Source organism: Aptenodytes patagonicus, chromosome 16 (genome assembly GCF_965638725.1).
Source record: "Aptenodytes patagonicus chromosome 16, bAptPat1.pri.cur, whole genome shotgun sequence".
In the NCBI taxonomy this organism is placed as follows: domain Eukaryota; kingdom Metazoa; phylum Chordata; class Aves; order Sphenisciformes; family Spheniscidae; genus Aptenodytes; species Aptenodytes patagonicus.
The window spans coordinates 8430846-8456605 of NC_134964.1; the positions used below are offsets into that span (position 1 = coordinate 8430846).

Consider the following 25760-nt stretch of genomic DNA (forward strand, 5'->3'; position numbering starts at 1 on the left):
TGACGTCACGCCGCGCCGCCGCGCCCGGCCACGTGACGGCCGCCTGCCCGCGGGAAGCGGCGACGAAACGGTGAGCGGCGGGCCGGGCCCGCCTTCAATCGCGCTTTACACGTGCGCGCGACGGGCCGCGGCCGGGGAGGGCGCGCGTGGCGCCGTGCTTTAAAGCGTGCGTTAAGCTGCGCGCGCAACGTGCTGCGTCTCCGGCCGCGCGTGCCGTCGGTCGTGCAGCGAATGCGGGTAACGCGCCGCAGCTGGAGCGGGGGGGTGCCGCGTGAATTCGGTGCGCGTGCGGCGTTTTGCACTTGAGGCGGGGCGTGCATTGAACTGCGCGTGACGCGGTGCGCTGAAGCAGCCCTGCAGCGTGTTGCAGCTGGGGCTGGGCGCGCATTAGGGTTGCGCATGGAGCGTGCACGTAACGGGCGGCGTTTGGGGCTAGGCGTGCACGGAGTCGTGCGTTAAATAGCACAGAGAGCGCGCGTAACGTGCTGCATCTGCAGCCAGGCATTTAGTAGTTAATTAAATAAATAGCGCATTAAATGCCCATATAGCGTGCTGCATTTGGTCGTGCATTAAATACTGCATTAGACAGTGCACTAAATCTGCAAATAACGTGCTGCACTTGGGGCATTAAATGTGAATGTAACATGCTGCAGTTGAGGTTGCACGTGCGTTGGTATTTATTAATATGTGCATTGAATGGGCACAGTATGTTGCAGTTGGGGTTGGGCATGTGTTAAAAAGTGCATTAAATGCACATTCAGCATCTTGCATTCCTGGCTGATCCCGTCCTGCTGCACAGCGTGATTCAGGAGCAAAACCTGAGCGATGCAGGTCATATCATTTTCCCTTCCTTTTCTGTTCCATTAAACTGTCTTTATCTCAACCCACAAATTTCACTTCCCCCCCCCCCCCCCCGATTCTCTCCCTCATCCCGCTGTGAGAGAGGGGAGGGAGGGAGCGAACGGCTGTGTGGTGTTTAGCTGCCTGCCGGGTTAAACTACAACCCAGGGCCACCCCAAATCCCTTCTGGGAAGGGGAGGAGAGGGGGATCAGGGACATGACACTGCTCCTGCTCCCCTCTCACCCATTAGACAAAAATCCCTTCCTTCAGGCAGCCCCTGACAGACGGCCTTTGCCCTCCTTGGGAAGTGCGGAATTGAACCTGCTTTTTAAATCCGGGTTAGGTGAGGCGGCGATGCAGGGAGCTGCGGAGTGCACGGAGGTGGATTTCTACCTCCGTCGCTGCTGGTTGGGACCCTGCCAGAGGGGTTTCACAGCCCGCCGTGGGTGCGCACAGCCTTGCACGGGGCCACGGGGCGGCCAGACCCGGAGTTCAGGCACGTGCAGAGAAGGGGTGAGCCAGGATCGCCCTGGTTTCAGTGGCCTCCCACGGCAGTCCTCCGTGGGATGGCGGTGGGGCATTTTGCAAGGTTGCAATCCCCCGAGCGATGCGTGGGGTGGGCAAGGGGCACCAAGCATTAAAGCCACAGGGTCGCAGCTCAGCGTGTCCCCACTGCTGCATAATCAGTATTGGGGGTCCTCGAACCCGTTGGGGTGGCCCCACCTGTCTGAATTGCAGGAGTCTCTGCCTGGGCCATTGTGCGGCTCTTGGGGTCCCCCCCAGCGGGGCAAGAAACCAGAGAGAAAAGCAGTAAATGGAGCCTGGAAACGCGCCAAACACAGGCGCCCTGCAAGGGAGATTGGAGGGAAAATGATGCCGAAAGAAACCACCTTGGGGCACAGCCAACAGCCTGGCTGCGGCACTGCCTGGGCGGAGTTAAAATCTTGCCGAAGCCGCTCTGCATTCCTGCTTTTCTGTGTGCTTTGCGCTGTGGCTGGCCTGCCTGTGCCAGCCCTGCTCCACCGCTGGAGCTCCCAGGAGGTCCCACCTGAGTCTTGTCTTGGGGTGAATTATTCTCATTCATCACTGTCTTCTAAACCCGACTAGACTACTGATGAAACCAGGCTGGCTTGTATCCAAGTAATTGTTCACCAGCTGCAGGATCAGACACTGCCAGAATTTCTTATCCTGCAGCATGAGAACAGACTCGGGATCATACTTTAAGTCTTGCTGCATGGTACCCCATCACCCCAGGGTCTATTCCTGCGTCTCAGTCCCTCACACTCTCTGAACTTCTCAGTCACCATTTTTCCCGCTTCCTTAACCTTTCTCAACCCATCCATAGCCTGGGGGAGACCTGGAGGATCTGGTGGGCTGCCTGCTGCTGTTCACGCTGGATTGCGGTGGGGGAAGGTAGCTCCTCTTTATGCCAGGATACCTGGGGCTTGGCACGTGCACTGAGCTGCAAACAGGACTCAGTAGGGAAGCTATGAAGTTCCTGCAGCCCCCCTGGATGGGGGGCCCTGGGCAAGGAAGGAGTTTTGGGGCAGTGTCACCTAGTATCTGGATCAGGTACTGGGGTGACATGAACTCGGAGCTTTTTCTTTACTGCAGGCCCAGCGGTGGTTGTGTGACATGCTGCCAAGTGCTGGTGTCTATTACTTCCCATGGGAGATCAACAGCTCAGTCCCAGAGGGGGAGGCGCTGAGGACGTTTGGCAGGTGAGATGGATGCCCTGGTCTCCTTGCAGGCCAGGCCTTTCCGTCACTGGCTGACCCCCCTCCCTTTGTTTGTAATTGTTGTATCTCTGCACCGCTGAGCTTCCCAAACCGATCGTTCCCAGGTTATGCTTCTATGACCTGGCCCGATCCAAAGCCGTTCTCACCGCTCAGCACAGCTCAGCTCAGTACCAGGTCTGTGTCGACACCAAGTTTGTGGAGCCTTTCCAAGCCCAGCTGGGGTCTCGCTACATGGTCCTGGGAGAGGCTGAACAGAGGGAAGGTAAATGCTCCAGGAACCAGTGCCCTTTGCTGCTGTTGATGGTTCATCAGCTCCTTCGTGGCTCCCTGGGTGCACGGTGAGACACACTGTCACGGAGGTTGGCATTGGCCAAGGCAGGCTCATCTTGTGCGGCTGCCTCCAGTCACACGAGCGTGTGATTCAGGGCAGGAGCAGCCTGTCTCTCCCTGTTGACCATGAGAAGAGCCACCCTTATCTTGGTGAAAATCTGGTGCTCTGGCACAGATTTCCTTGGAAACAAGAAGCGCCTCAGCAGCATCGCTGAGCTTGTGAAACCTGTGCTAAAGCCTTCTGGCATCATTGCCAGCCACCACATTGTCTTCACTCCAAACGTGGCTGATTGCAGCAATACCTCATTGCGAGCTGGCTGGGTTGGTCTTTCTTTGCCATCCTTGAAAGGCTCTAATTATATCCCTGCCCTCAGACATGGGGCGTGAGGAATGCAGGCAGGCTCTGTCACGCGGGGCACCCTGTTGTCCTTTCCTGGGGTGCCCTGAGCGTTACTCCAGCTGCACGGCGCTTTGCGTGGGCAGTTGATCTGGGCTGGGCCGCAGGGTTGTGAAGCAAATCCCAAGTGTTGTCTTGGCCACACCTGATAACAAGCATTCCCATTCGTGCCATTGAAATCCTCGGTGGCATGTGGAAAGCCACACTGCACGTGGCACCTAGTGAGTTACCTGCTAAGCCACTGCTGCAAAATTCCTTTAGAAAGACGTGTTATTTTGGTCATCACAGCTTAGGAGTGAGTTGGCCCCATTTTGCAGGGGTGGAAGGGGAGCAGGCTGAGATGGTGGCTGGGTCACCAAGGTTTGGCCCCTTTTGTACAGCTCTGTGTTACCGTTTGAATGCCACCGATGAACTGTTGGTTATAGTCAGCACTGAGCCTCTTCTAAGCCCAGCTCTGTTCTGTCCTCTTCTTGTCTGCACAGAGGCACTCAGAAACGAGCTTAGACCCATCCCTGATGCTCTTTAGACAGGGAAAACCAAACTTAAGCCATGAAGTAGACAGATGCTGCGTGGCAGGCACTGGCACCGACATGGCCTGGGCTCAGCGTTCCCCAGTGCAAGGAGAGCGCAGTGTCAATCACCAGCATTTTGTAGCCAACAGGGCAGAGGGAAAGCACATCACTGAATTAACCTGCTCCCAGGCGTGCTGCTCGTGTCGGTGGAGGCACACGGCCGGTCCGGTCTCCTGCAGGTTCTCAGGCTATGGTTATTTGGCCAGCTGGAGCCATATGCTGCCTGAGGGAACCTCTCTGTTTGCCTCCACACTGCTCCGTCTGTTTTTCTTTCTACAGAAACTTCCTGTTTATATTCCCAGGTGAGGGTCCCGTGGTAAAGGCGCGAATATTGACCTGCGTGGAAGGGATGAATGTGCCCTTACTGGAACAAGCCATACAGGAGCAGAGGAAATACTTCAATGAGAGGCGGGAGCGGATGGGAAACAGCACGTCCTGACAGCAGCTCTGGGACCAGCCATACACTGGTCCTTGCACTGCAATTTGCAACAAATATGTTAAAAGTAAATTTAGAAGGTGGGTTTGCAACATAATGCTTTTTGCTGTGGCAAATAGCAAAGTCAAGTCACTAAGCAAGGAAACACTTGAAGACTGTGTCAGTATGTGAGTGTGGGTTGTCCGTTCGTGCCAGGTGTCACCACTGAAAACAGCTCTGGGAAGCAGGTTTGTTTGTTTAAAAGGGTGGTTAAGGAAATGGAGCGCTTGAGTTATACTGGTCCTTTTGTAATGCAAGGCGTGGAGATGTCGGAAAAAGAAGTCTCCGAATCTTGAGTTAAACAGCTCACACCCACACGCACTGCCGAAGCGCAGCGGGTTACCGGGCTGTTGGCACATTGGAGGTAAAGGACATTGCACAAAGTTCGTTAGCTCTGTGTGGCTGCGGGTCTGTGAGTGCATGTGTTTGGTTACCGTGACTCAGCTGCCACACAGGAGCGTTCCTGGCAAAACACTCAGGTATCTGGACTGACCAACAAAGAAACAAGAAGAACAAAGCGTCACTATTTTCAGTAGCACCTGCCTCTTCAGGTTTTCAGGAGCTGGTGTCCAAGGGGGGAGATTGACTTTAGCTCTAAAATAAATATTTGCAGTGCCCTGAGAACCACCACTTCACTTTCTTCCTTGACACAACTAAGTTTAGGGGACCTTAAATCACTATTTTTTTGAAGCATCTAAAGGTTTTGATTGATATTTTCCTAAATAAAGATGAAAAGAGAAGGCAGCCTGTCTTTTATTGATTAAAAACCTCTTCCTAGCTAAGGCAAATGAATTAGGCCCTGCAGAAACCCCATGGATGATGTAAGAAAATTTAGTGATGTGTAATTTTCCTCCTTCTCCTAAGTACTGGGTGTGTAAGGAAGTGCTTGGCTTTGAAAAAGTTGCAAGAAGAGGAGATGAAGTTACATCAGAGCCACTCTGGTTTAAGAACATGGTGCCAGGCCCACCCAGCAGAATTAAACCATCAACAGAAAGACAGAAAAATCACTAATGATGTGAGATGAGAATAAAATGTTAGTGCAAGACAAAGACTCTCCTGTGCTACAGGAATCCCCGGACCTGGAGTGAGCTAGGACTGTGGTCTGCAAGGGGAATTCAGCCACCTGCAGCCTCTTCTGCTTTTTGCTCAGATTCTCTGGTGAAATGTTCAGAAAATAAGGACTGAAGCTGTACAATGCACAGCAGCAGATCAAAATGCAACAGGTATTGGCAAAGTCCCCTGTTATCAGCAGGCTTGATTCAAGGGCCTGAGATGGCTCAGTAATTACAGTGCTTGCTATGATCTTTAATCATAGTTTAGCCTTATGTTTTTCTTCACGCAGTTACAGAGATCCAAAAGCCCTCCCTCAGCACGCTCTCTGTTCAGCCCAAGTCCAAAAACATGATCTCAAGAGGCAAGATTTTAACCTGGTTTTGTAAGAGGCAATGATGAGTCTGTCATGATGTATTTATGTTTACACCTCATCTCCTGCCTGCTCTCCTACCTTCCTCCTTGTGCTTAAATTTTATCCAAATGGCCAGGTTTGCCAGAGTGTTGGGAATATCTAAGATGCCAGGACTGGGAATATCCAAGATACCAGGACTGGGAATACCCAAAATACCAGGTTCCTACAAGTGTTATGAAAAAAAACCCCACAAACCCAACCAGCCAGGAAGAGGAGAGCAAATTTGGCAATGACTCCGGATGGAGACGTGAGGGCAAACTCAACTTCACAAGCCACCGGAGAACCCACACAGGAGTTTGCCGTGGCCATGTGGATCCCTCTTCAGCTACAGAGCAACCACGCTTTGGTTCTTTCAAACTGGCAAAATCAGGATCAATTTAAAAAAGATTTTGAGCTGGTGGCTCCACAATGGGCTAAATTAGTCCTTTTTAGGTCACCTAAAAGTTGGGGTCTGCACTGTGGACCCAACGCAGCCAGTGAGCTGCCATGTTCTGCTGTGCCCACCCAGAGACATGGAGCCCACAGGCCTTCCAGAAGACAGTCGCTGTGGCTCTACCTTTCCTGGTGCCACGATGCATAATATTTTTTTTAATCTTGTCTTCTGTCAGCTGTCAAGTCAATGATTAATCCCCCGCCAAGGACATCTTCCAAAAGGCTGACCAAGTGGCGCAGCCCACGGTGGGGAGGTTCAAGGGACAATTGCACAAGACAAAAAAAACCCCAAAACCAACACCAACCCACTCCCCCCCAAAAAAAAGACATTTCTGCTCTGTGTTTGACCTGAGCGTGTCCCAGAGAACCCTAATTACGCACCACATCCCCTTGATGCCAGGCACTGTACAAACGGAGCTGCAGAGCTTCCCTCGGCCCTGTGCGGTCTCTGCTGCCTTTCCCGCAGGCCCAAAGCACCTCTTTACATCCATTTTGCTCGATTTTTGCTTTAGCCAACACACCCCACAATCTTAGTCGCAAGCAACCGGTCCCAGGCAGTTGGTGCACGGTGTGTTTGGCTCTTTGGGTCTGCCCGAAGACACCCCAGACACCTGCCAGCATGTCCAGGCAGCCCTGCCTGCCTGCGGCTGCCCCAGTTCAAGACAGGTCCCTGTGCTGGGGGAGCAGCAAGGGGGGGGCCCAGACTGCAAAAGCAGCTCAGGGGACACACAGGGAGAGCAAACACCTTCTGCACGTTTGGGGTTTTTCCCCCCCCCCCTTCTTTTTTTTTCCCTCAGAAAGCAGTGCCAGCTGCCCCCACTGCCATCACAAGGCTGAGGCAGCGCCATGGACGCCTTCCAGGAGGTGTTTCAGAAAGTGGAGAAGATTGGGGAGGGCACCTACGGTGTGGTGTACAAGGCTCGCAACAAGCGCACGGGGCAGCTGGTGGCCCTCAAGAAGATCCGCTTGGACTCGTGAGTGGGGCAAAACCCCGGACCTGGGGGCTGCCATGGCTCGGCCCAGCCCAGTGCCTACCTGGCCTGCCATGGCGCCAGGCCGGCTGCCTCCTCAGCACGGCGGCAATAGGGTGCCGAGGCGAGAGGGAGGCGAGGAAGGCGAATGGCTCCTCTGGGGCCCGCAGTGCCATCTGTGGGGAGATGGCCGCCAGCTGAGCCCAGCAGAGCCCCCAGCCCTGCCGTGGGAGTGAGCAGGGGGCCCCTGAGCCCAGCCCAGTGTCCAAAATGGTGCAAGAGGCTCAAAAAAGCCTGACATGAGGGAAAACAATGTCTCTATTGGCTCATGCAAGCAGCCAGAGCCTGACCCGGTGCTACCTGGCCCCGGCGCCATGGCCCAGGGCAGGGGGAAGGAGCTGCCATTTTTGGGAGGTGGCCTCTCCCTCAGGGGTGTGATGCCGGGGCCTGGTGAGGCTCAGCCTCCCGGCAGGGCCGACTTCGACCCTTCCAGGGTGGGGACTGAGCAGCTAAAAGCTTATTACTGTTCCCCTGGGTTGGCCCTGTGCTGTCTCCATGATGAGGGGTGTCAGTGTAGACCAGGGGCCACGGTGGTGGGACTGCACCCCATGGCAGCCTTTCAGGATGGTGGAGGCGGCTGCCTGAGGGGCAAAGAGCTTTCATCTCCCCCCCACCTCTGAAAAATGAGGCTTGGGCATTTAAACCGTTGCTTCTCCAAATGTGCCCCCAGGTGCTCCCAAACAAGCTCTACCCCACAGCTTGCACTGTCTAGGTCACCCCCTGCCTCTCCTTCCCCACGGCTCCATTTCCCCCTGCCTCGTCCCAGCTCACCCTGCACGCAACTCCATCCCAAACCCGGGGCGCCCGGTGTGAGAGACCCTCCCCTGGGCAGGCGATGTGGTACAATGGAAGGGAGAAGGGACACAGGACCCTGATGGGCTGCAGGATCCCACGGGGGGACGGGGTGCCGTACAGCCCGTCTCTGCTGCAGGGAGACGGAGGGTGTCCCCAGCACTGCGATCCGAGAAATCTCACTGCTGAAGGAGCTGAAGCACCCCAACATAGTCAGGTAAGACCTGGATGAACCCTCCCCACCAGCATATTGACGAGCTCCTGCTCATCCCCATGGGGAGCTCTGGGTACAGGCAGCAAGAGGGGCCTTCCAGTCCTTCCCTGACTGCACAGAAAGGAGCAAAATAAACAGGAAAATGCAGGAATCACTTGCACTTCCCTGATTTGCAGCAATAGCCCACAGCACTGCCACTTTACTCCAGCAACACAGGCTGGTCCAAGCTGCTGCTGTCCCATACTAGATGCTGCTTTTATATCTGCCTCTGCTCCAAAGGACTCACAGAGCAGAAGCACCTGTGGGAGGAGGGATGTTTGGGTATGTTTGGGCAAAGGTCTGGAGAAGGTCTTCCCACACACTCCTGCATAGCATGGATTCCCACACAAAGGTACTGAAAGGGAGTGCTTGCACTTCTTTTGCAGGCTCCTGGATGTTGTACACAGCCAGAAGAAGCTCTATCTGGTGTTTGAGTATCTGAATCAGGACCTGAAGAAATACATGGACTCATCCCGACCTGGAGAGCTTCCTTTAAGCTTGGTCAAGGTACAATGTGGAAGGAACACTAACGGGCAGGGCAGAGAGTGTGTGTCCTTGCTGCCTTCTGCTGGGCAGAGCCAGCACTGAGCTGCTCTTACCCAGGCTGCATCTGGAAGAGATTCATCCTTGGCTGGAGGCATTCAACCTCTCAGATGTCAAACATTTCAGCTGGGAAAACCTCCTGGCACTATTGCTCAGTGCATTTGTTTCCCAGCTGTTTCCAGGCTCTTCAGCCCATCTCGCTGCAGAACAAACTGCTGTTAAGAGGACAACTGAGGATCTATTGCTAATTGCCTTTGCAGAGAGTAATGGATGGGTGGAAGGGACTGCCACTGCTTGGATTGGAGTCTCTCTGTCCCCATGTAGGGTGGGAGCAGTTTGTGTGCATCTCTGATTAGTGGCCCGCAAGCCTGGCGTTGCCTTATAGCAAGGTCTTTTTTCCCATTCAGGTCTGTAAATGATCCAAAGCGTGTTGGTTCACATGATCCAACCTTCGAAGTGGTTTCATTGTGACCTTGTCTGAAATCTCTTCTCTCCTTAGAACTACCTTTTCCAGCTGTTGCAGGGTGTGAGCTTCTGCCACTCACACAGAGTCATCCACAGGGACTTGAAGCCGCAGAACCTCCTCATTAACGAAGCAGGAGCAATCAAGCTGGCTGATTTTGGACTGGCAAGAGCTTTCGGAGTCCCCCTGCGCACATACACCCATGAGGTATTGTTGAGACTCCCTGCCACCTCAGAGTGGGGTACAAAATCCATAGTGGGTGAACAACAGCAGCATCACAAGTTACTCATCCATAGCTGAGGCACAGCTGTGCCCAGGCACGTGCTCTTAACCTAACCCGCAGCTAAGGGGTTACCTCATGTCCCCACAAAGTGTGCTGACTGCTTCTACCCTAGCCTGCCTGCAAGGTGGGTTCCCACCTTCACTGCATAGGGTATATTTATTTGTTCCAAAGTGTCCTATTGAAGAATGATCTGTTAATCCCAATCTTGCTGTCACTAAGGTGTCTGTTAATTCAGCGTGGCCTTGGCATGCTCTGATTTGTACAGTTGCTGCATGACAACTGAGAAGAGAGGATTCCATGCCTCTAGTTTCACCCAGGGAAACTAGACAAAGCTTGTTTGTTCGTTCCTTACCAGGTGGTGACTCTGTGGTACCGAGCCCCTGAAATACTGCTGGGATGCAAATACTACTCGACCGCTGTGGATATCTGGAGCATCGGCTGCATCTTTGCAGAAATGGTAGAATGGGTTTAAATAGTCTCTTTAATGAGCAGGGAGGATGTTGCTGCAATGGGAAGTGGGGAAGGAGGGACAAAACGCAGAACATCTGTGATACTGTGGTCCCGCCCTGTGCTGGGGTGTGTATTATGGAAGGTCCACCCTGAGGGTTAGCTGATCCTTAGCTGTAGGCTCAAAAGGAAATCTGTCACCCTCAGGGCCCTGGCAGAAGGCAAAGAAGCCTCTGTAGTCCGGCTGCAGTTCCAGGTATATGGGAACACGATGCGTGTCCTTGCGGAAGGGGTAACTTCGGTCTTGTTGCTGCAGCATTTTGATCCTGGGAGGAGACGACTCTCTTGCAGATGTCCCTGCAGTGGGCTGCAGAGAACTAGCACTTCATAGCATGGCAGAGCGGATCTCCTAGGGGTCCATACTCCGCTTTAAAGAGCTCTTGTTATCCCTGCAGTGTAACAGCACTATCCCTAGCTCCCAAAGTCCCCAAGCTGCAGATCAGCAGAGCCTGGGCAAGTAGGCAGGGAGGGAGCTAGCCTGCAAGAGCAGGTGTTAGGAAACTGGAGACAAAGAGGGATAAGGGACTGGCTGAAAGAGGACAGCCTCAGGGGAGCACAGATCCATGGAGAGAAGCTGAAGACAAGCAGACACCCGTGACTTTCCCAACCACTGCCTGGCAGAATTGCTGCATTGTAACTGCCCTGGTCTGTGCAGTTGTTTGCATCTGCTGGGACAAAGGGTTGCTTGTAGCGGGAAATAGGGCATACAGCTGATGGAAAGGTGGGAACTGGCTTTTTTTTTTCCCCCCAGGTGACCAGGAAGGCCCTGTTTCCAGGGGACTCTGAGATTGATCAGCTCTTCCGGATCTTTCGCACCCTGGGCACTCCCACCGAGGCGACCTGGCCTGGGGTGACCCAGCTGCCTGACTACAAGAGGGACTTTCCCCGGTGGGCAAGGAAGGAGATGAAGGAAATTGTTCCCAACTTAGATCGAGATGGTAGAGACTTACTGGTGGTGAGTGAGACCCGGGGACAGACAGGACCTTTTCAAACTGGGCAAAGAATAGGGATATTTGGGACTGATCTACCCAGAAGTGCGTTAGCTGATCTGGCTCTAATGCTCATCTCTGCCATTGCAGAAACACTGAATCATCGAATAGGGCTCAGTCCTGGCTCTGAAGTGGGGCTGTCAGTGCCGGTTCCTCTAGAAAACCACTGCATCGAGGGTCAAGAAACCCCTCTAGCGTAATCCCCACGATAACTTCAGCTGTGGGTTACTCCTGAAGTCCAGAGAGGGGGAAAAGGCAGGACCAACATCTGCATCTGGGCCCAGACACATGCAGGGGCAATCGATCATTTGTTTTTTAAAAGCCTAAATCTGCTGGGTTTTTCTCTTGGCAGCAATTGCTCCTGTATGATCCCAGCAGGCGCATCTCAGCCAAGGCAGCCCTCAATCACCAGTATTTCTTCTGGAGAAGCTCTCAGAGCCCTGAAGAGCGACGTGCGCTGCAGAGACACTGCAGATGAGAAGACACAGCTCTCCCCACGCGCTTGCACCTCCGGGTAGTGGTGCAGGTCTTGTTTTGGGCACTTAGCAGGGGGCTGGCTGGGACCCAGGGTCTCACTTCTCCTGAGGAGCCTGGAGGGGGATATTCTTGCATTTAGAGACTCTCGGCCTGTTGCTGGGGGAAAGTTTGTCTAGGCTACAGCCAGTAGAGCTGTTTTGAAGAGGTCACGTGCAAAAGGGTGGGGGGTATTTATCAGCATAAACCACTGAAATGTAGATGAGAGAGCATCTTTCAGAGGTTTGTCCTTGCATTAGTCAGCGAGCTAAGGTGACGCACAGCGATTTCTGTCTCTCCAGCACTGGAGCATCCCCAGGTCTGTCGGTGGCAGTTTCTGACACCAGGGCGTGCTGGAGCTCCACTTTGCGTAGGAGAGCGCTTCTCTGCTCAGCCCTTTGCTGCTGTTACCAAAGACTGGGCTTGTCAGCACTAGACAAGTTGTTTAATCTGAGCTCTTTAACAGAGCTGACATTCTGCTGTTTCACAAGGTGAAGAGCACTGTCAGGTGTCTTAATTTGTGCCTTAGCTGGGACCAAGAAGCCAAAAGATCCAGTTAGCATAAAGCACTTGCTGCATATGGCTGGAAACAGTAACAGCTAAAACACTGGCTTTCCATCGTCGGTCCAGATGTAATGCTGTTTCCTTCGCTTTATTGTCTTGGAAATGTTTTTGCTGTTCAAACGTTTGGAGAATTGTCACTAACTTTTGGTGTGGTTTTGACATCTTCATTTTTTTTTCTTTCAGTACAGAAAAAAATAAAGGCTTGTTACTTGTTCAGAAACCTTGGTGTTTATTGCTTGGCGTGGCCCATCGAGCTAGTGACGCAGAACAGTCTGTCTGGTTTTTTTTTGGGGTTTTTTTTTTTTTTTTTGGTTTTTTTTTACAGAGCTCTTCTCCTTTTATCATCTCCTGCACTCTTTCTTTTATCCTTTCCAGCCCAAATCCTTGGCACGTGCAGAGATGTGCTCTCGATTCTGTTGTGGAACGCGGGGCTGATAGTTCTGCAGCCCAGTGCTGTCTCGGTATGGTAAGGTGGGCTTGCTTTCCATCAGAGGTTGCCACAAACAGTTCAGAGTTATATTCTACTTACTGAAATACTGAATAGGCAGATTTTTAACTTAAGGAAGCCAAACTTCTGCACTCCTGCTTTTCATGCACATGCACACACGTGCCCTCCTAATAACTATGAGCTTAAGAACTGATCTTGGCACAACCTGGCAGCTCTCAAAAGCTATCACATTCCTAGAGTCTCATGACAGACAAACAATGCAGTAAAGGAGAGAGGCGGCTGCACACACAGCTGTAGCACAAACCTCCCTCCCCACCTACTAGATACCAGAGAATTTGCTCAGGGGAGAGAAACCTTTGGAGTCCCTCCTGAAAAAGCCCCTCTCAGCCCAAGACCTGCCCGTCTAAAGCCAAGCTCTGTTGTCCTTTGGCTTCCTCCATCATTCATTCCTTCTCCCCACCCAACAAAAGGCAGTGGGTGGCTCTGCTTAATTCCTGACATCAAAAAGACCTTTGTCATCCCTACTGTAGCAGCCGCACCTCCTGACAGATCCCTGACAGTGAAACCCTGGGACCCATTGCTCACCTCCCTCCGGGCCCTGCCACGCCGCTGGGCTGTACTTCCCCTGCAGGTTTAGAAGCCACCAGGACCTGGGGAGCTTGCTCACCTCTGCAATTTGCACAGATTAGGTTTTTTGGGGCAGGTGGGTATTGCTTTGCTTTTGAAGCTGTTGTTAGGAGTCATGCTGGAGCGGCTGCCTGGAAAAAGCCGACCTGCTCGTGTTCGGGAGGGATGGTTTTCTGATTGAGCAGGGGAGAGCAGGCAGCTGGGCTCACGCAGCAGCCTGGAGAGCCTTGTGGCAGGAAAACTGAAGCCCTGCTGTGCTCCTGCAGCATCTCCTGGCCTCCGTACGATAATACCCAGCTCGCAGGGGCACATTTCTGAGACATGTATGGATTCTGCTATAGGAATCATTTCCCTGCCTTTGCATACACGTTTTAAAGTAAATTGATTTTGTACAGACAATATTCCATTGTTTGCTCTCTGCAAACAAATGCTCGTGTTGTACCAGGCAAACTGTTTGCAGAAGAGTTGTTTTCTTTTTAAAAAGACCTGCGTTAAGAAACAAATACCAAGGACATTCATCCAGTCCAGAAACATAAATAAAAATACTACAGCTCATCTAGCCCAACAAATGAAGCAAGAAGCTGAATTTCAAACATATATGACCCAACGCCACTGCCAGCAAAGGCAACCAACAACAGCTGTGTCAAAATAACCGCTCTGGGAAAGCCACGGTGCAGCACCATCATCCTGTACCCGAGAAGGGAGGAAAAGCACTACCTGGCTCCTCCCGAGCAACTCACAACCCTGCCAGACAGCTGGGCTCTGGGGAAGCCCCATGGCTGTGTGGTGCTTCCTATGGACACATCAAGAGGACGTGATGCGAGCTGCTTTCTGCGGATGAGGACCACTTGATAGCAAAGAAAAGGATATTTTAGTGGTGGTTTTTTTTCAGAAACAAAAGGCAGACCAGCCTTCAAGGGAGACTGCTGAGCCAGCTAGACTGCTCAGCCACCTAATCGTCTCTTAACACCTTCACCCAGCCCTAGGTAAATACCTCCCACCACACAGATAGGGAGCACTTTATCCAAAATCATTAACTGACTGCCTAATTACCAGAACTCCAAGTTCCTTAGTTACAAAGCATTCCCCAAAACTATTTAATCAACACTTCAGGAAAGAGTCACCACATGAACATCATACTGTTTTAAAAACAAGCACAGTTTTATCTCATTTGCAAGGGGAGCAGCCTTGACGACGGCAGCCCTACAGCCCAGCACCCTGACCCGTGGAGCCGGGCGAGGGGAAGGCTCACAGCAAACTCACCCGTTGGGCAGAGCCAAGCTGCAGAAAAGGCAACAGCCCCATTGCTGATGGATCCTCCCTGCTTCCAGCCAGCCGAGGGGAGCAAAGTCAAAGCACAGCAAGGCTGCTCCCAGCAGCTTTGAAGAGCTGGGACCTGAGGACTGCTGGGAACCGCACTGGTCCGGGGCTCCTTGGTTGCACTGGGATGTGATCCTCACCTGGCTGTGCTCCTGTGCTCCGAGGGCTGTTGGGCTTGCCCTGGCAGGAGTCCAGGCCACAGTTTCTCTCCTGATGCAGCCCCTGGTCCATCACAGCCCAGCTCCAGCCCTTGCTGCTGGTCCAGACCAGCCAGGAGGGGAATGCACATTGTCCCACGTGCCAGCAGTGCTCTACCAAGAGGAAACAGGCTGGGAACGGATGCTCTAGGGCGTGTGGAACAGTTTTCCCCATTGTAAACCAACAAATTTCCCCCTATTGATCATGGCAGCCGAGACGGCCATGGACATCAGCCATAGGCCTGACAATAAACATAGACCCTGCAGAGCATGTGACAGAGCCTGGGCAGATCTTGGACTGGAAACTTGGTGTTTCCATAGCCGGACACAGATTGTTAATGCTGAGCACTACCTACCAGCAGGAAGGTAATGGGACCTGTGATTGTGCTGAGCTTGCCAGCATGGGAAGAATTTCTTCTTGGAGCCCAGACTTCAAATGCCAGCTAGGCTGTATGGACATAAGAGGCTATGCTGCTGCTCTGATAGGGGAGAGGGGGAGAAAACCCCTACCCTTACGGATTATTTTGGGGGTGTTGGATTTCCCAAGCAGCGGCAGCTAAAAGAGCCCTTGAGAGAGGGGGAAGAGCAGCTCATGTCAATAGGTCATTTTTCTCATCCCACAAAGCCAGGGGACTCTCCAGAATAGGGTAGAGACTAGGGATGAACATTTCACCTCTCATCTCAACAGGGATATGCGGGAGTTAGGACTTGCTCATTTCAGCAAGGGCTGAGCACTGGAAGTGACACAAAGGAGTGAAAGTTTCCCTGAAGAAATAGCAAGTGCAGATTTTCAGGTACTATTGGGTGGATCCTGCAACCAAGGCCAAGGGCTGTAGAAAGCAGTTTCACATCACTGTTGGCTGCAAGCATCATCAATCTGCTACTGAAGGTCATCCCTTCCCTTGCAACACATCTGCCTCTGTACAGGTACAGGACAAACCCCCAAAATCATCTACTTCAACAGGGTTTGGTTTGGTTTGGTTTTGCTTGGGGCTTGGCTTCCTCTGCCAGCAGCTCAGTGAAGGGACCCAAGTCATTGCACAGCCAACACCATCACTGGTCTGCGGCCAGGGAGGCACCAGGGACAGGCAGCTGGAGGGGGCAGGGGGGCTGCTCCATTCGGTAGCTGCCTGCACTTAGACTGGATCAAACACAACATGGAACTGCACCCTTTGGCGACCAAGTCCCTCTTTCAGAGGTGTCCAAATGACTAGGGAGAAAAGTCCCATTGGTTTTCAGTTTTAAAGACAAATATAACAAAATCTTTAAAAATATGGACTCACATGCAGAAAGAAATTTAGGGGGTTCAGTGCTGTGAGATCAGGGGGAGCAAGAGTCTGCAAACCTTTTGTAGATCGGGCCGCAGGGCGTAAGATTGCACGGGGGGAGGACTAGCCATGCCTTCGGCCACTTTGCAGCCTCAGCCTGCAGAGACAACACAGCCACAGAGATGCACTTTCTATGTTTATTGCATGCAGAAGAATGACCCAACTGGAAAACACTCTGGCTCTCCCCGCTTTCTGGGCATACCCATGTTTTACCTACTGTGGGGGGAGTTCTCGCAATCGACCCCCCTTTGCTGTCACAGCAGCACCTGGGGGACTGCGGGGACCCCTGTGCGTCAGGCCCTTACACGCTCACGATCACACTTTCTTCCTCGCACGACCAAGCTGCGTTGGGAAGCAGAGATAGCTAAGATAGAAGAGTATGCAGCCCTAAATGCTAGACGCTCCGTTCCTGTGATCACTGCTGCCTCCGTGGGGAGAAGTGTTTTGAAGGGATGACCTCCTGAAGGAACCAGATCCAGTACATGCCTGGACCCATTCAATGCCTGAACCGGGAGAGCCCGGGGGAACGGCTCACCTGGTGGTACCGCTGATACCCCTCGGACGTGGCTGGGAGCAGCAGGAGGCTGCTCAGCAAATCCTTCTGGCAGAGAGCCATGGCCTCCTTGTAATTCATCTTCTCTTTAGTGACGGGGTCAATAAGATCTTTTTCATAGTTGGACTCATCCTGGAGCCTGTTGGCCAGGTCGCCTGTTATCATCCCTGTCTGGGCAGCTTCCAGCACGGGGATGCGACCAGTTTTCTTGGGATCGATGAGCCCTCCAGTTAGATGCTGGACCTCCAGATAGGGGAAAGCGCTGTCCTTGGTCATCCATCCCTTCTGAACTGCTTCCCCCACAGACAGCCTTCGCTTAGTCACCGGGTCCTCAATCCCTGTGAAAGCTTTCTGGGCATTGAGCAGTCTCTGCATGTAGGTCCTGTCAATCAGCCCCCTCTCGATCGCCTTGTGGACTGAGAAACGGTCCCGAGAAATGAGGTCTATGATGCCCCCCGTGGCAGCTTGGGCTTCCAGGAGCTTCTGAGCTGTCATGGGATCAAGCAGCTTCTTCGCAACAGCAGTCTTGATGTTGTACTTGATGTCAGTAGTGGTGTCATACACCCCGGCAATGGGGGATGTGTCATCACAGAAGCCCTTCTGTGAGGCTGGGGGGAAGAAGCTTTGGGTTTGGTGGGTGGTGGGTGATGAGAGCGGGGATTTGGAGATGATGGAGCCTATAGAGAGGGAGGGGGGAGGCTTGGATTCCCCAGCCACCAGCAAGGCAAATTCGGAGATGGGAATCTTGCCATCCCGGTACAGCTGGTACTCCTCCTTTGTGATCCTCCTCAGCCTTAGCGCATCATCGATGGAATACTGCTTCCCACTTTTCTTGTCAAGGAGAACTGAGACTTCCCCATTTGGGCCCAGGGTGGTGACTTCCTCCCAGTCACACTCCAGCTCTTGCAGCTGGATGTACTGGCTTCTGTCTACGATACCTCTCTTGTAGGCCTCGTAAGGGGACATATCCTTCCCTGTCTCAGGGTCCAATATAGAGATCTTGGTGGAGAGGTTCGTCTCTCTCATCTGGGTCTCATGATTGATTTCTTCCCGGTTGATCCTTGACTGAAGATCTCGAATGAACCTCTCCTTGTTGTAGATCTGGTCTTTCTCCCTAAGGATGTCTGCTTCCAGCAGGGAAAACTCATGTTCCAGCTGCTTCTTCTTCTGCCTGTCGTTCTCAGTCCGTTGGTTGAGCAGTTTGGACTCCTCCCGAAGGAAGAGGACTTTCTGCTGCTTCTGCCTCTCCAGCTCCCGCAGTTCACTCTCCAAGTTGGCTCTCTCCTGGATGGCCAGATTCCTGGCTTTCTGCAGCTCCGTCTCTTCGCGAGCCCATGTCCTCTTCATGCCTTCAGCTCTCTCGATCTTCTCCCTGAGCCGCCGTATCTCCTCTTCTGCCTTTTGCTTGGCCCCTCTCTCCCTGTTCAGCAGCTCCCAGATGCGTGCACGTTCACTCTCCAGCGCTCTGTCCTTTTCCACTCGAATCACCTCCTTGTAGATGGTCTTCTCCTGGGATTTCGTTTTCTGCAGGACATCAACTTGCATCTGCAGATTCTTGCATTCTCTCTGCAAGTTCAGCACCTCCATCTTCTCACGGTCCAGCTCCAAGCGCAGGTTGCTGGCAGACTGTTCGAGGACTGGATCCTTCTCCAACTTGACCACTTCTTCCATAATGATCTTTTCTTGCACTGGGGCTGGGCTCTCCTCCAGCTCCTTTATTCTCAACGTAGTTTGTCTCATCTCCTTCTCCAGTGCAAGCCTCTTGCTTCGATCCTCCTGAAAGTTGAGCAACTTCTCTTGCTCTTCCACCAGTGCACGAACTTGTTGCACGTCACGTTCCAGACGACGCCTGTTGCTCACCTCCTCGTCCAGACTCCGGCTCAGCCTGTTGTGCTCATCTCGGAGCTTTGGATCCTTTTGAGTCAGTACCACCTCTTGGACAACTACCTTTTCCTCTGGCTTTCGCCTCTCCAGTAGCATGTATTTATTCTGCAAGTCATAGATTGCATCCTCTGCAGCTCTCCTCTTTTGAGACATGTTACGCACCTCTTGACGGAGGCGATCAGCTTCTTTTTCCAAGAGTGGATCATTCTCATATCGGATGACTTCCTTGTTGACCAGCTTGGTTTCCACCTTGGATCTCTCCCTCTTCCATTCATCCCTTTCACCCTGCAGCCTAATGAGCTGCTCTTGGGTCCTGCCATTGGTGTTCACTAGTTCATTGAGCTGTTGTTTCAGCCTGTCAATTTCTCTAAGAATCTCTGGATTCTTCTCATGTTTTATCACCTCCTCTATAACCTCCTTAAGCTCCACCACTGGTTTCTGTGACCTGAGGACATTGAGCTCTGCTAAGGCCTCTTCGACTTCACTGTCAATCTTTGTCCTTTTCAGAGTAACTTCCTGCAGCTCCCTTTTCAGGTGTGCAATTTGCCGCTCCGTTTCAGGATCCACCAGAAAAATCTCATTGACCCTCTCTTTAACCTCTACCCTTGGTTTTTGCTTCTCTGCAATATTGTACTGGCTCTGCAGCTCTCCCAGCTCACCTGTAAGCATCAAGTTCTTGCTCCTCTCTTCTTCGATCAGAGTTTTAAGCTTGGAAGACTCTCTCAATAACTCTGGGTCCTGTTCTACCTGCTTCACCTCCTTAACAATAATTTTGGGTTCTGCTGTTTCAATTAGTCTTTCCACCTCCTCAATCTTGTTCTTCACTTTCACTATTGCTTCTTCTGCAGACTTCCTCTTGAAGGATTCCTCATCAATTTGTAGCTGCAGGGTCCTAACGGACTTCAGCATTTCTGGGTTTTTCTCCAGTTTGATCAACTCCTTCACCACCACTCTCTCTCGGATATTGGGCTGCTTTCGCTCCAGCATGTGCAGCTCTCTCTTACGCTGCTCAAGTTCGGAAGCAGCAGCCAAGCTTTCCTCCTGGAGACGTTTGATCTCCTGATGAAGACTGGCTGCTTGGCTATCCAGGCTTGGATCTTTCTCAATTTTTGTGATCTCTTTGGTGAGGAGTTGGGCAGGCATGACCTTCTTCTCGCTCTCCATCTGGGCAAGCTTCTGGCTCATCACTTCAATGTCTTCTTGCAGGCTCTGCCTCTTTTTGCCTTCCTCTTCAATCTGCTGCGCCATCTTAGACAGGTTGCTCTCCACCTGTGGGTCTCTGTAATATTCTATCACCTCCTTTTCTTCCACTCTTTCAATGGGCTTCTGAGTCTTCAACATTAGCAGCTTGTTTCTGTGTTCCTCCAGGTCCTCTTCAATCTTGGCCACTTTCCTCCTTTCCTCCTCCAGTTGCGATTTCAACCCCGCAGATTCCCTGCTTGTCGTGGCTTTGTTTTCAGATTGCTGGGTTTGCTCATGTGCAGCTTCGATGTCCTCATGCACTTCCTTCTGCAAGGGAAAAACAAAAGAGAATTTGAAGGAAAAAAAAAAAAAGGCGGGAAACTGAGTCACTCTTTGAATCTGGCGCAGAGGCCTTTTCCACGACAAGACACAGTAGGAGACAGAGCTGGTACAGAAACACCAGGGAGCCTACAAATAAGGCTGCTTGTAAATGGCAAATGAGGACACGTTCCTACCATCGCAAGCAACTGCCTTGGAGTGTTTTCCCCTTGTCAGGGAGGTGCTGCAGCAGCCCACAAAGGTGCTTTGTGCTGCCTTGTTGTATCTGCAGCTGAGGGAGGGTAACATGGCCAGTCCCTGCTGCGCAGCGGGTTCATGGTAGCATCACAGGGCTCTCCAGCTTAATCTCTTGTCCTTCCCGAGCACACTGAATGAAAGCCATCCAGACCAGAGACCTTTCCTACAGCTGAATCACGCCCTAGAAAGGCGTAAAAGTCCTATTGCTTTGAATTGTTTCCAGAAGGTTGTGAGCACTAAATTCCAACCACATCCACAGACAAATCTAGAATTCTCAGTCTGTGAACACTGATTAGATATAGCTGAGAACAAGACTTAAGAGCCCTAATTCAAATCTTTTTTCCTAGCATAAACTACAGCTTCAGTAAACAGTTGAGGGCCCACAGAGGTGATGAATGTCACAACCTAAGATCAGTGTCAGTGAAACTGTGGTTACTTGTGGTCTTTTTCTCACAGGGGTTTCCATTCCTGTCCTTCCTCACACCTGGATGTGGAGATTCAGGGAGGGGTGGGGGGATCCCAGGCTTAGCAGATTGCTGACAGCTTTGGAAAGATCATTTCAAACCCCAATCCAGAGTACCCCAATCTTGCCGTGAGCTGTTAGCTGGTACCTTCTCAACAATCTTCTTGGCAAACTCCAGCCGGCTGAGCTGCTGTTTATTTTCTGCTGCCAGCTCCATGTAGAGCTTGGTTACATCATTTTCCTGAAAAAACAAACAGCGGTGAGAGCCTTGTCCCCCTCACCCTGACACAGCTCTGTTGGATGGCACACTCTCCCACCCCTCCTTTCACCTGGATGCACTTTGTGTACTGCACTATTCCAGGGATCAGCGTCTTCACATCTGACTTTCCAGAGAGACACAGAGTCTAAGGACTCATGTAGGAGATCCTGTCCCCTTTATTTGAATGCCTGTTAGATGCCTGCTAGCCTACACAGGGACCAGACTTCCAAATTCACCTTGGGCCACACAGGGATGGCAGCTGGCAAATAGCCCAAGGTGATGCAGGAGAACTGGGGTGTAACTGGGAAGAGCACACAGGAGTTCTGGCTCAGTCCTGTCCCCACACACCTACCCTGTAAGTCTTATCTTCACACACAATATGGTAAGGGGGCACCATCAGCAATCTCAATGGAAGATACCAGACACACCCCTAATTCGGGATCTCACCTGCTGCTTTGCCCCATAGACAAAGAGATCCCTGATGTCATTTGTCCTTGGGATTAGGACCATGATCAGCTGTGGCTGTAAGAGTGGATTAAGGCCTTGCAGAGGACACGGGGCTTGGGTGAGGAGCTAGACAACCGTTTCCATGCCTTCATCTTAACATTTTACCTGGGCCTGGATGCTTTCTTGTAGGGGGGTCACACGCAGCCTCTTTGCAGCAAAGTCAGTCAGGGTAGGGTCCAGAGAAGAGCTGTATTTGCCTGCTTGGAGTTCATAGTCCTGTTCAGAACAGAAACAGAAGAATCAGTTGGGATCTCTCAGGTGAGACGCTAAGGGAGTGCTACATGGGAAAACCCAGCCATACATTGAGCGTGGACTGCACGTTCCGGGATAGTCTGACCACTGCATTCTTCTCAGGCTCCTTGTTTTCGATCTCCTCCACCAGCCTCTGCAGGAGACACACATGATGTTAAGGACAGGTTGAAATACAGTAACCCAGTAATACTCTTGCAGCCAAGAGCAGTAGCTCAGCCTAGTACTGGAGGGAATGGTGGGAACAGTAAGACATTTAAGGAAGAGTCTCTGGGGCTTTAGAGGATCTCAGCAGCACTCTCACTTGCCCAGGACCTGACAGACTCATTTATCACGTATGAGATAAATACCAGCCAACACACAGACCTCCACATCTCATCATCTGAGCTAGTCAGCTTAGGATCTCCTCAAGGAGAGAAAGATGCCAGACCCAGGTGCAACATCTCGGCCCAAGGTGCAATCTTTCAGGATCTGGGTGTGTCCCCTCCATGGAGAGGATATCAGCCTGGGGGGAACTAGCACAGATGAGGACACCAGCACTGCAGATGAACACAGCGGGGCAAGATACATCATCTGTGGGCTGCAATCCATTGTCTCCTTGTTCCAGTTCATTCACTGTGATGGGTGGAGCACACAACTAGGAGCTGGTTGGTACCATTTTGCATACTGCTCACAAGCAAATTCCCCCATCCCTGTAACGTTACAGGTTATGACGCTTGCCCTGGAACACACCTTCTGTGCCTGCAGCTTGTAATTGATCTGGCTTGGCCCATCAGTGGTCTTCACTTGGTGCTTGGGTAGGTTGTTCATCCAGAACATCAGGTTCTCATTGGAGTTTTGGAACTGCTGGTAGGTGAGGCTGATATTTCTGAGGGTCTTCTCTCTGCACAGCACAAAGGTGAACCGGAACATTAAGGGGAAGGGCAAAGATTCATGTGCAAGTTCTTAAAAAGACACTATGGTGAGGATGTCACCACAACAAACACCAAGATAACAAAAACAAGGGGGTGACAACTGGTCCCTGAGTGGGGAGCACGGCTCTGTGTACATTAGGTTTGCTACTGCAGTATGAACACAACTTGGAAGACGAGAGAAAGAAAAAGGCAGGCAAGCAGCAGCAGTTCCTGTGAGAAGTGTTAAGCACCAGGCTCTCTCTGGGTAGAGTCACTGGGTCAGGCAGAGGCCAGCAGTCAGCTACTTCAGACTGCCTTCTTGCAGCTATCTGGAAGCTCAAAGCCTGTGCTGTGCATAGGAAGGTGGCAACTACACAGCAGGACAGACTTGGTCCTCCGAATTACAGAATAGTGGTCAGGATCAGGGTCCTGCAATGAAGAACATACTCTTGGGACTCTGACAAATGCTGGTCCAGCATAAGAGGAGCAGAGAAGATGCCATAGTTCCTCACCGCTGATCCAGCTGGTCCGCAACGGCATGGTAGCGATCATTGAGGAGCTGCACCTCCCGCTTCTGCCGGGGCAGGTCAGGGCAGTACTCCTGGAAGTTGTTCTGCACAGCGCTGCAGCTGTGCTCAGCATCCTTGAGCCCCCGGTTCAGCTTCAGCACACAGTCCTCTTGGGCCACCACGTCCCGCTTCATCTTCTGCAGGAGAAAAAAAGACACCTCCAGGTTTGCATCAGTCAATGCACCGACCAGAAATACCCTCCTTAACACTCTTACTAACTGTGCAGCACCTGGGGGCTAGTCAGGTTCTCCAAGATAGACACGTAACGTGGGAGAGATGGAGCAATGAGACTTCTGCAGTAAAGAAGGTGGGAAGCAAGGTGGGTTCAATGGTGCATGGAGCAGAAGGGAGAAGTTTTGGGGAAGGCAGAAAAGGGTCACTGTGAGTGCTAATGATGGGGCAGGGAGATTGGGAGCAGGAAAGAATAGGGATGGGTGTGAGGCAGAGCAACAGAGGTTAGATGCTAAGGGGTTCATCATGTATTTTAGGGATCCCAAAGGTAACCTGAGAGGGACAGAGCTTTTTGCTAGCCAGTGAGTGCAGGTCAGCCTGCAACACCAACGTAAAGCCTTCAGGGAACAAGTCCTTAGAAAGGCTTCATCGCTGGCACCTTGAGGTGCTCCAATAAGTGAAGTCCAGCTCTCCCCACCATTGCTGCCTAAGCTCAGAGATCTCCCTTCCTTAACGGAGTGCCTGATGTTCCCCTACCAGCAGATCGTTGGCCCGATTCTGCAGGGCATTGGGGGATGCAGGAATGATGCTATCCTGAGCCAGCTTGGCCTCAAACGTGCTCACAATCTTGTCTGTGTTCTCAATCTGAGTCTCCAGGTTCAGGGCAGCCTTAGCCCTGGGTAAGGGAAAAATGACAGGACAAGGTTAGCTACAGAAGACCCCATTCTTCTCTTTTTCTCTCTGATTTTGCATGTTTAAGCTTATTTAACATTGGAGCTTCTGCAGCACAGCAGAGAACAAGCAATATGCAATATGCAGCATAATGCTGTCATGCTGCCCAGAAGTCAGATATGTTGCATTTCACTGCACACAGCAGAGCTGGGACACACACCCATTGTGGTGGACTTTTGCCAGTTGGAAGATCTGACCACAGATTACATACAGGAACTCCTTCAAAGGCGCCTTTGATGATGGATGGGAGGTTTCCAACCTGCACTGGGCTGGATGGACCTCAACCAATGCCCATATAGACCAAAAGCATTTTCTCTCATGCTTCTGTGTTGACACCTCTGTGCAAGGACTTCCCTCCCTCATCCCCGTCAGGCCTTGCCATCATCACTCACTTCTCGTTGTACAGGCTGGAGAGCATATTGACATCATTGTATTTGCTCCTGAGGGCATTAAACGTGACAGGGAGCTGGGAAGCTGAGGTGCTGGTGGGTTTCTTGGAAAGGTAGGTCGCGCACTCCTTCTGCAAGGCATCCTTGGCTGCTCCCAGGTTCTCAAGTTTCTTTGCTGTTTCCTGGCACAGCAGATGGGAGCAGAGTCACCCAACACAGTCATAACAGTGCTGTTGTGAAAACGTGTCTCCCTCAGGGGCGGATTTCGCTGTGGGACTAAGGGTGCGATGTAGCCCTCTCCTAAGGTGTTGGCCCTTGAGGCACAGCCCCATCCAGACTGGCTGTCTGGCAATGGCAGGGTGTGGGGAGGAGATCAAGACAGACAAAGATGGAAGAAACCTACCTGCCTGAGTCCATCCTTCTGCCAGGGCCGGATGAATACCCACAGGTGAAGATGTAACAAGCTGAACTACTACAGACCCAGACCTTATCCCAGAGGAAAGGAGGGGGGCTCCGGGACACTGCCTCTTTTGCTGTCTCCCTCACATCTACCAGTCTGTACTCCTCATCAGGTGAGCCAAAGCTGGTCCTTGGATTAATACCCTCTATCCCGTTATCTTTTATGCTACAGACTTGAGAGTGAAGGGTGACAGCTTCCCCACAACAAGGCTGAGGACTCCCCAAGACTGGTGCCTGGTCCACAGCTCTGAAACAAACGGACCATCTTGCTACAGAGCTGAGCCAAGAGAAGAGCCTGCGTTTCTCTAGAGTTTGGCTTAACCTGCCCCATTTCAAGGGCTCAAGCCAGCCTGAAACCCTTGCAACTGCAGCCCAGGTTTCTCCTTTGAAGCACCGGCTGTCATCTCCTATGTAATTCCTATGTCATTTCTGTTTTGGGCCAAGGACACAGCGCTACCAAACTCATCCTGCTCTGACCTGCCCGCAGCAGCACCCACCTGCTGTTGTTTGATCCTCCTGGCAAGGTCGTCTGTGGGGTCACTGTAGTTCACTGGAGACCTCACTCGGTTCAAGACCTCCTTCTCTACCTGGACCAGGTCCTTGCCGACACGATCCAGGCTACCAAGAAGCTGGTCAGCTTCGGGATCATCCTGGACTACAGGGGGGCTCCTGGACAGAGCTGCAGTGAGACACAGCTTAGGTTAAGCCCCATTTCTCTTCTGCCATCCCAGTCTTGGTGCACAGCCCCGAGCTCTCCCACACATA

At 52.1% G+C, this 25760-nt stretch overlaps 3 protein-coding genes across 5 annotated transcripts in view; 2 read left to right on the plus strand and 1 right to left on the minus strand.

Moving 5' to 3' along the window:
* The first annotated feature begins 38 nt into the window (after nucleotides 1–38).
* On the plus strand, nucleotides 39–5375 carry TEN1 (TEN1 subunit of CST complex). 2 transcript variants are annotated; one of them, XM_076354003.1, is made up of 4 exons: nucleotides 39–70; nucleotides 2456–2562; nucleotides 2685–2842; nucleotides 4182–5375. In XM_076354003.1, the coding sequence occupies exons 2-4, from the start codon at nucleotides 2477–2479 to the stop codon at nucleotides 4316–4318; spliced, it is 381 nt and encodes a 126-aa protein (XP_076210118.1). In that variant the 5' UTR covers nucleotides 39–70; nucleotides 2456–2476; the 3' UTR covers nucleotides 4319–5375. The 2 variants fall into 2 exon arrangements, with proteins under 2 accessions (XP_076210118.1, XP_076210119.1); XM_076354004.1 differs by lacking the exon at nucleotides 39–70 and adding an exon at nucleotides 1862–1906.
* Nucleotides 5376–7097: 1722 nt separating this feature from the next.
* Nucleotides 7098–11603, plus strand: CDK3 (cyclin dependent kinase 3). The gene is made up of 7 exons (XM_076354122.1): nucleotides 7098–7225; nucleotides 8214–8291; nucleotides 8714–8834; nucleotides 9370–9540; nucleotides 9972–10073; nucleotides 10875–11078; nucleotides 11465–11603. The coding sequence occupies exons 1-7, from the start codon at nucleotides 7098–7100 to the stop codon at nucleotides 11588–11590; spliced, it is 930 nt and encodes a 309-aa protein (XP_076210237.1). The 3' UTR covers nucleotides 11591–11603.
* A 4629-nt stretch (nucleotides 11604–16232) lies between these two features.
* EVPL (envoplakin) overlaps nucleotides 16233–25760 on the minus strand; it is a 34871-nt gene continuing 25343 nt past the window's right edge. For both annotated transcript variants that reach the window (XM_076353673.1, XM_076353674.1), the window contains exons 15-23: nucleotides 25493–25674; nucleotides 24540–24718; nucleotides 23953–24091; nucleotides 23188–23381; nucleotides 22515–22665; nucleotides 21835–21918; nucleotides 21639–21749; nucleotides 20916–21008; nucleotides 16233–20055 (exon numbers count right to left, since the gene is read on the minus strand). In XM_076353673.1, the coding sequence (XP_076209788.1) occupies nucleotides 16606–20055; nucleotides 20916–21008; nucleotides 21639–21749; nucleotides 21835–21918; nucleotides 22515–22665; nucleotides 23188–23381; nucleotides 23953–24091; nucleotides 24540–24718; nucleotides 25493–25674 (4583 nt within the window). In that variant the 3' untranslated portion in view covers nucleotides 16233–16605. The remainder of the gene's footprint in view (nucleotides 20056–20915; nucleotides 21009–21638; nucleotides 21750–21834; nucleotides 21919–22514; nucleotides 22666–23187; nucleotides 23382–23952; nucleotides 24092–24539; nucleotides 24719–25492; nucleotides 25675–25760) is intronic.